Source organism: Otolemur garnettii, unplaced genomic scaffold, assembly GCF_000181295.1.
Source record: "Otolemur garnettii isolate 467f Iridium unplaced genomic scaffold, OtoGar3 scaffold00055, whole genome shotgun sequence".
NCBI lineage: Eukaryota > Metazoa > Chordata > Mammalia > Primates > Galagidae > Otolemur > Otolemur garnettii.
In genome coordinates this window covers 2,221,132-2,230,475 of record NW_003852450.1, presented here as the reverse complement: position 1 = coordinate 2,230,475, position 9,344 = coordinate 2,221,132, and the positions used below count along the sequence as shown (strand labels likewise).

Here is a 9,344-nt window from a genome sequence, read left to right as displayed (position 1 = left end):
GAGCCATAAATTACTTTTCAGGATGACATGGTCTGCCTAGCTGTGGGAGCCCCCATCAACCCTGACAGGCCAGATCCTCCCTCAGCACCAGGAAGGAGGCCCCAGGCTTTTGGGTGTGTGAGTGAATGTACATAGAAACTGCCACACCTGCACCCCACATAGCATTATAGGGTGGAGCCATTTGTTGTTCTTGCCATAACTTCTCAACATTTGCAGAAATTCTGAGCCTTGATGGTGTTGTATCATGAGGACATGGCCCAGAAATGCTCAGCAGACATAAAGGACACCTTTCCAACAGCAGTCCCTGTAACTGCCACTCACATCTGGGTATCCTGGACTCCACCCAGGTCACAACCATGAATACAATTGATTTCATAAAAGTCGTGTCTGACCATGTCTAACCTCCAAGCTTGTATTCACAAGCCCACACCACCTACCCATTATACCCTCCTTGTGCTCAAATTGTACAACTTGGTCAGGGAATTTGGGGCACAGGTATTCTGGTTGATAATGAGTAACTCTATAGCTGCTTTCTAAAGATAAAATTTCAAAAACACAGCACTAGATATTGTCATCCTGAACAACATTTAATTTCTGAGCTTCAGAAGATACTTGAGCATCCTAAAAAGCCCTAGGGGTGGGTCTCTGACATTGACTATGGTTCCTTGGTGCTGTGTGGCTGTCCAAGAGCATTGGCTGAGGGGAGGCAGCAGACTGCAGGAATCACAAGCTCCAGGGTTCTGGTCTCAGCTCTGTCACTAAAAGGTGGCGTGGCCTTGGCTGAGTCGCTTCTCTTCCCCAACATGGCTGAGTCGGGGCTCTTCTGAGGTCCCTCCCAGCTGAATTTCCATGAAATTGTGTTGATTTTCCACCATTGAAACTGAGGAAATTTAAAGCTCCCATCCATGGCACAGATGGTCTGAAACAGTTCTTTGGTATCTATGAAGCCTCTGGACTGGGGCTCCCACCCAGTGTCAACCCAGCCCTGGGGTAAGCCAGGTACAGACTGAGACAGGAGAGCAGGAAGAATAGGATATCAGTGTTAGGGACAACAACAGTTTGTTACTGAATTTATCAAGTCCATAGACAAATACTCTCCCTAGAAGAGACAGAGGCACAAGTGTCTAGTCACTTATCCTGCCTCTTCAGATCAGGAAGAGCTGTTCTGTTACCAGTTGACTGAGATGTTTAGTGACAGTGATGTGTCCTATGTTGAGACTGGTGATATCAAGAAGGCAATGGGTGAAGAGATAACAAACCAACTCCTCTTGACCCCAGGCCTTATCTAGAAGGCTGGAACTGAGAAAGGGATCAGTTTCTGGGAAAGCAATATATGAACCAGTCTCTATCCACTGTGGGAACTCTGGGAGGCCCACACTTTACATGACGTTGCATTTGCAAAACGTAACTTTTTTCAAGTTGCTGGCAGTTTCATTGTCTCACTTGGCTTTTCTTCTCAGGCTTGGCCACTCCTCTCTGCTCGGTTCTGGTGAGGTTGAAGTCTACTCACTGCCATAGGAAAATGTCTGGCAAGGGCAAACTCTGAGCAATGAACTCTGTGTTCCATAAATAGCTTCAGTGATATATACATAACACACACGCACACATACACACAGACTTGTGGAAATCACCTTCAGGAGATCTGTCCTGGCTCTCAATGTGAATATCAATGTATGCTTGGACTCAAATCTCTCTCTCCCTTTCACCTCAGAGTGCCTGAGAGAAGCCTACCCTTGCCTGAGCCCTGGGTTGTGAGGTGCTCAAAGCTCCTAAGTGGAGCCCTTGTCTGTCCCGGTGCCATGGGAATGGGTCAGTGTTGGCAGTGGAGATGGCCAGAGTCTACTCCTTCAGCAGTCCCAGCTTCTTCAGGGCCTCCCTTCTATGTTCACCAGGGACACCCTTTGGGGAAATCTTGACACTGACACAAAGGGGTCGAGGAAGCTTGTCACGGCTCTGTCCTTGGTAGGACAGGCGCTTGGAGCTCTGCTCTTGCTCCAGGTCAGCCAACTTGCCCACCTGGATACCTGCAAAGTCTTTCCCCGTGCCCAGGGATGCAGGCCGGGGCCGGGAGTTACGTAGGATGCTGGGTGAGACCTTGTCCAAGAATGAAGCCTTTTCCAGAGAAGTGCTGGTTTTGGGGCTGGTGTCTTTCTCAGCTGAGAGGTAGCTGCTCAGCCCCACACCTGAACGCTCCAGAGTGTTGGACTTGAAGTTCATCTGTCTCAGACCAGGGATGCTGCTTTTCTGGAGAGTCAGCCCTGAGTCTGGCTGGGTCAGGGGACTATTTGCCCTTGGTGCCTTGGGGATGGAAATTGGCATGGATTTGGCAGATGTAACATTCCCATGAGAGGTTTCCTGGGCAGGAATCAAAACTTTGCTTGGAGAAGATCCCTGAGCTAGAGTCGGAGCAGGAGGTTGCTTTGGTGAAGGTCCCCGTGCAGGACCTGGAGGCTTCCCTGCAGCCGGCACCGCTGCTGAGATCTGAGCTGCACCTGCAGGCTGTGCTGGAGCTGGGGCAGGGGCTGGGGAAGGGCGCTGATCACGAGGCTCCTTGAATCTGATGGAACTGCGGGGTTTACTTAAGTGGAGGCCAGGCTCCTCTTGGTCCTGGGGTAGCCCCAGCTTCTCCAGTGCTTCCCTGCGTGCTTTCCTCTGCTCCTGCACTGATGAGGAGACCACACTGGAATCTCCAGAGGCAGCCTCAGTGTGGCGGGACAGCCAGTTCTGGGGATCACTATGGAAACTTCTTCGGCTGCTCTTCAGGACAATATTAGGTGGCAACTTCCGGGGCTTAGGGGCCGTGATAGGACCCAGTCGGGCATTTGGGTCCTCCCCTGATGGGAGGGGAGTATCCTCAGCTCTTGCATTCTGAGACAACATGGCAGGCTGAGGCTGTGGTCGTCTTGCATTCCCCTCTGATTCTTTTTCTTTGGCTTTTTGGGACATGGTCTCTGAAGAAATCTGCTCTCTCTTCTGGGAGCTGACTGGCATGTGGGGCTGGAGTGTGTGACTCTGCTGTCCTGGTCCCTTGGGCAAGCTGTCTTCTCTACACTGCTCTGGCTGGGTGTCCCGGAAAGCCTCTGGAGGAGGGATGAGGACCACGTCCAAATCTGGGGCAGCCCCCTGGGGGCTGGCAGGTGCCTGACTGGGCACACTTCTCTGATTGACTTGCTCTGGCTCTGCTACAAGCTCCTCAGCGTCTCCAGGGATGTGGCTGTTAGCTTGGGTGGTACTTTTCCTGAGGTTCTGGTTTTGGCCAATGTGGATATTTCGTGGGAGGCTGTAGGAGCCAGACCTCAGGCCCAGACCTTGGGGCTCAGGAGGACGGGATGAGTGAGACTGAGTCACTCTCCTTGGCTCTGGTTCTTGATGAGTGGTTGTCCCCTCTGGATTTCCTGCACAAAAAAATAGACAGAGGTGAGAGCCTGATCACAACAAGTGGGTTTGCTTTTGTGTTTGTTACTTTTACAAGGACAGTACTCTATCTGGATATCATTAAGATCAACAGTAGCAGATTCTCTTTGACTGAGGATTTATTTTTCATGGTGGTTGGTGAAAGGGTGGACTCCAATTGCTCCATGTCCTTGATCAGGCTCTCCCTGCCCTTCTACAGAGACAGCAGAGTTGGGGGGTAGACTCAGGACAGTTCCCTCCAGCTGTCTTGGGGCTCGAGGTAACTGAGACCAAGGGAAGCTATGAACAAGCTATTTGCTCTTACTTTGACCAGCCTTCTGCCTTCTCCTGCTTTTACTTTCTATGAGCATCTGGATGATTCTGGAATAGACATGATGTCCTTGTACCAGGGTTTCTTTCCTTTCAGTAAGTCAGGCATGTGCCCCACCAGGCCCACCAGCTGGTGAGTCAGCCCCAAGGGCAGCAAATCCCTATGTCCCCATTTACTGCTCTATCGCCCTGGAGGGTCTAACACATTCTAACTAAATGTTTGCTAAATGAATAAATAAAAGAAATTTGCATCCAGGCAGATGTCAAGGCCCCCTTTTTTGGTCAATCCTGGGTGGAATGCCTAGGGGTACCCAGCAGAAGCAGCCGCAGGTTCTAGTTCAAATTCCTCCGCGTGACCTTTGTCAAGTACTTCACTTGTGGTGTCTCTGAGTAAGCTTCAAATTATATGGATGGCATAATTATTTGACCTAAGACTTGACTGGTATTGCTTTTAACTTTTCAAAGCTGTTTTAACTTGCTCTGACATCAGTGAGATTGTCCTCAGGCGCAAAATGCTTCTCACATCCTGGGATATATTGCTGCATACTCAAGGCCTCACTCGTGTGTCAGCCTGTCTTCTTCCACTAAGCCTGAACTCTACTGGCTCTTCACTCTCTCCAACAAACTCGAGGCACGCTGCCCACTGCACTTGGGAGAGCCCTTCCCTCTCCTTATCTCCCATGGCCTTGTCCTGTATGTCACCTAGATTATAGCCCCAGACTGGCTTGGTCTCTTCAAAGCCAACTACCTTGTCCTTCCTATCTTCCTCCCCCACCTCTGTGGTTATATCTCTTTAGAATTTTCCATAGGAGGATGGGAGCTGGTCAATCTGCTTTCCTTCCCAGGCCTCAGATACTATATGGACAGACAGAGTCAGCAGGCCTGTTTGTGGTCTCTCCTCTTCTCCAGAGATAGGCTTTATTTTAGCCAGGAGAATGGTGAGGAGTGCAGCTGTTCCTTCTGTCTACGATCTTCAAAGCAGAGGGCAAGAGAGGCAGAAAGGGGCCAAAGGATGCACTGATTTTCTGGGGTTTGCCAGAGGTCCTGTCCCAGTAGTCTGTCTTACCCCAGGGAGTAAGCTGGGTTATGGGCAATGTTAGGGATCCTTGGGGTGTTGTAGCCGACTCAGATTCGTCAGTGGACAGTCCGCTGTCAGCCTCAGTGTCCAGTGCCCCAATGGTTTCCTCCAGGAAAAGCAGACACTCTTTCTCTTCAGCAGACAGGAAGTCGTAGCTGCTGTCACTCTGTAGGGGAAGAGAGAGGAGAGGAACAAGGGGAGGGAGGGGGAGCTGTGAGAAGGAGCTCCTTCAGCAGAAACTGGCGGGGCCTGAGAACCTCCCTGCCATGGGGAAGGAATGCTGAAGGGCTGGAAACCTTCCCTGGTGCTACTCTGCAAACCAGCCAATGCTGCTTCCCTATACAACAGGAACTAGGGAGAGCACCACTGCCAGGCAGCTGGCCCACTAGCACCCTGCTCTGCCGTCGGCCAGGCAGATGGCAGGCCCCCTCTTTTGCTCAAATCTAGGTGGAATGCTTAGGGGCACAGAGCAGAATCTGTCCTAGGTTCAGTTCGAATTCTTCTGTGTGACCCTTGCCGAGTAATTTAATTTGTGTGTCTCTGATTATATATTTGTGTAGCTCCAGATTATATGGACAACATAATTATTTGACCCAAGACTTGACTGGTATTGCTTTTAACTTTTCAAAGTACTTCTGCATTCTTGGTCTGGTATGTCAAGGACAGTCTGAGGACAAACAGGAAATACAACTGCAGGCTGCCAGGCCAATGGGAACAGGGGGATGGCTAGCCACAGATAAATACACCAAATAATTTACACTTGACTTTGCGTTGCATTCCGTGCAGGGCTTTTCCCCTTGTATATTTGCTTTCTTGATGACATTTGGCTCTGGCTAACATTCAAATAAGTAAGAATTTATTAAGCAAATATTAGCTTCCTGAGGGAAGGAGAAAGGGTATGGAAACTGACTGGTATGGCGAGAGGAGAAAGTAGCTTAGTATTAAGTAGATATTTAAAAAGATCATTTTCATGATGAGAGAGCAAGCACATAGGGATATTTGGAAGCAAATACTATGGTCATCTCAGGTGGTTACTGTCCATACTCTACCAAGGCAGGAAGGTGGATAGAGTAGTTATTCTTCCAAGGAGCAGGTTGACAGGAAAACCAAAAGGACAAATGTGAATATAAGTAATTCAACCTGAGTATCTTCTTGGCATCTCCATCATTATTCATAATACTTGGGACACTTTACTCCTCAGACTTACTAAGATGGTCAGGAAAGATTTTGAGACAACTCTAAAAGTATCCTGCAATGAGGGGAGAGGGGTATTGAGCAACCTTTCCAGTTGTCTCTGCCCCTTAAAGAGCTACTGGTCAGGTGACTGGCTGGGGTCAGTGGTGGTAAGAAAAGTCCCAAATATAGCACGTGGAAGCCCTAAAGCCAACTCTACTCATAGAAAGATCTTCTTTAGTGTCTTCTGCCTCCTAAAATAGCCTCGCCAAGGATAAGCCAACTCTGAATTTCTCCTGTATGAATGGTTCACTTTGAAAATCTTTAATCCCTGCCACATTCTGCATCCAGTGGTATATGACTATTCATATTGGCTTCAGCCTGACAGAAACAGGAAGATGTCTGTCTATGATCCTATCCTCTAGGGTCAAAAAGAAATTACGTATAGATTGCCTGCGCTTTGGATTTGTGTGTGTGTGTTGCTTTTTCTACTCCGCTTTTACATATCAAAGTCCATTGAGTATATTAAACATCCTTTACATGCAGCAGAAACTCTTATAAGCCTTAAGTTTTCAAAAACCTCTATAGGAGACAAAGCATGAAAGTGTAAATCCTCTAGCGTATTTATGCATGTGACAAGCATGAACAACAAAGGAAGGCGTCTACGTGGACACAGGGCAGATTTACTCTTTCACAATAGCCTTACAACAACCGAGATTTAAATTCACGCTCAGCAAGCCTGAGCAAGAGGGAGATCCCATCTCTACTAAAAATAGCAAAAATTAGCTAAGCATTGTCCCAGCTCAGGAGGCTGAGGTAGGAAGAGCTTGAGCCCGGGAGTTTGTGGTTGCTGTGAGCTAGACTGTGCCATAGCACTGTACCCAACAGACTGAGTACAAAAAAAACAAAACAAAACCAAGAAACGATGCCTAGAAAAATTACAATTTATACCTAGTATCTTTGGAAGGGACTCAGTTTCTGCTCCTAGATAGACTATTTCTTTTCTACACAGAGGCATATGCTGAGTGCCTTACCTCTGTCTCATATTATCCCCCTCCAAAAGCCAAAGAATTCTGTGTAAATTTTATCTCTGTTTGAAAACTGAAAAGAGTAATAAGTTTAAAGAAATTAAATAATTTTCCCAAGGTCATATAGCTTATAAGTAGAGAACTCAGATCTGTTTGGCTTCAGAACACAGGCTCTTAATTACTCTATTTTCTTTGATCTTTGTAAGAGACTGATGTAGTGCTGCTCATGGCAGAGAACTTCAAGAATCCACATGCTACAAGACCCTAAGTTCTGATTTCCACCATGAGGCTGGATAACTGGCCTGCTCTCTCTCCTCAATTCAACCCTCCAACCTAATGAAAATTGGAGGTGGGGGAGGAATGTCTCATTTGTCCTATTGCTCTCTAGGGTGTCCCACCCTGTTTTCAATAGCACCTGGGCTGACTCAGAGGCAGAAAGCACCCATTGATATTGTGATTCACTCTCTGACGAGGAAGATGAAAGAGAAGGTGCAGCCAGTGGGACAGGCGGGAGGGCAGGGCAGGGCAGGGGTGCGGAAAGCAGGCCAGATTGCAGAAGGGAGGGTACGTACAGATCCAGAGTGGGTGGAGGTGGTGCTCATCATGCTGTCACAGCTGCCGACGCGGGTCACAGGTTCTGAGCCAGGCCCTGCTGGCCACAGCTCCGTCTCAGGCATTGCCCGAAACAAGGTGCAGGTTTGGCAAAGGGAGCTCCCAGAGGGGAAGCGAAGGGAAGCGAATAATGTCCCAAGCCGGGCCTGAAAAGAGAAGAATCAAAGCCATGTATGAGCCCAGGCTTCTGCAAGGCTCTGCCCAAGCCCTAAAGCAGCATGGCGGCAAGGACACCAAGCAAGCAGAGAGCTCCCGACACCCCCGGCCTGCCCGGAAGGACACATGAGCTGGCTCAAATACATGTAGAAGAACGGATTTAGGTGGTAGAAAAGCGTCTAATCAGAAAGGAGGTTCTATCATTTCTCTTAATTTTTCTCGGAACTAGAGAGCTTAACCTACATTTACAATAAACAATAAACAAATACAGGAGCCAATGACTTGGGTTCTGGAGGTAGCTGAGTCTGGGTTCAAATCCCCGTCCAATCATTTACAGTTATATGACTTGAAGCAAATCACTCTTTGAGTCTGTTTTTCTTCATTAAATTGAGTTAATGTTAGGATTAAATGACAGCACAGTTTAGGTGGTAGTAAAAATAGCCTTAAAAAATGTATTGTATTTGAGATCTGGGGACTTGGGGTTTGGATGCCAGGGCAGATGTTCCTTTCCTTATTTCCTGTGCCAAAGTCAGGTTTGGGCTGGGTAGGGTGAGTCAGTCTTTCAACTCTACAGAGCTGGCAAGTGTAGGGCCTCATGGAAGTCTGCTTGGGAGGAGTCCCTCAAGTGGGGCAGGTAAGAGGAGCAGAGCACTTGGGGAAGAAAAGGGAAGGTCCTTAATGAGCCAGACATATGTGGTTCACAAGGGTCCAGAACCTCTCTGGAGATGATGGGATCAGAAGGACAGAGACATCAAAGAAGCCCAATGATAAATCAACACCGGGTGAGATAGCTCTTAAGAGATTTTTCATGAGAGCTCCCTAATACCTAGAACCCCAAAGAAACAGGAGCGTGAGAAATCACTTGGATGAAGTTCAGTCATCTCGGCTGTCTACTCCATTAATGACTGCCCAGCTACAGATAGTACATGTTCTAGCCCATTCCTAATGTTCTTTGGGGCTGACACCTTTATAGCAAAGAAGATCCATTTCTCATAAACTGAGGCACACAGAAAGTACCAAAAAATGCTGGATGAATGGACTTGTCATATGTTGCAGTGTCTATTGAGTTGGGCTGTTTTTTTTATTTTTATTTTTTAGAGACAGAGTCTCACTGTGTTACCCTGGGTGGAGTACCATGGCATCATAGCTCACAGCAACTTCAAACTCTTGGGCTTGAGCAATGCTCTTTCTCAGCCTCCTGCATAGCTGGGACCACTGGCATGCACCACTATGCCTGGCTAGTTTTTTTCTATTTTTAGTAGAGACAGGGTCTTGGTTTTGCTCAGGCTGGTCTGTCTTGAACTGAGCTCAAGCAATCCACCCACCTCAGCCTCCCAGAGTGCTAGGTTTTTGTGAGTGAGCCACCTTGCTCGGTCTGGGTTGGGCTTTTGGAAGGCTTTTTCTTGGTTTCTAATCTATCACTATAAGCTTTTTCCTAGATACTTTATTTCTCAGAGAATATATGGCTTGGTAGAATTTGGCGAATGTTCTTAGTTAAACTAAGATGAGCACCTAATAAGCACCGGGGGTACAACACTGTACAAGACAAAGGGATATTGTTGTCAACAAGTCAG

At 47.8% G+C, this 9,344-nt stretch overlaps 1 protein-coding gene across 1 annotated transcript; it reads right to left on the bottom strand.

The window, feature by feature from the left end:
- Nucleotides 1–1,839: 1,839 nt before the first annotated feature.
- On the bottom strand, nucleotides 1,840–7,679 carry CUNH1orf116 (chromosome unknown C1orf116 homolog). The gene is made up of 3 exons (XM_012806632.1): nucleotides 7,575–7,679; nucleotides 4,790–4,967; nucleotides 1,840–3,395 (listed from the first exon to the last, which is right to left on the bottom strand). Exons 1-3 carry the CDS (start codon nucleotides 7,677–7,679, stop codon nucleotides 1,840–1,842), a joined length of 1,839 nt encoding a protein of 612 aa, XP_012662086.1.
- Nucleotides 7,680–9,344: the final 1,665 nt, after the last annotated feature.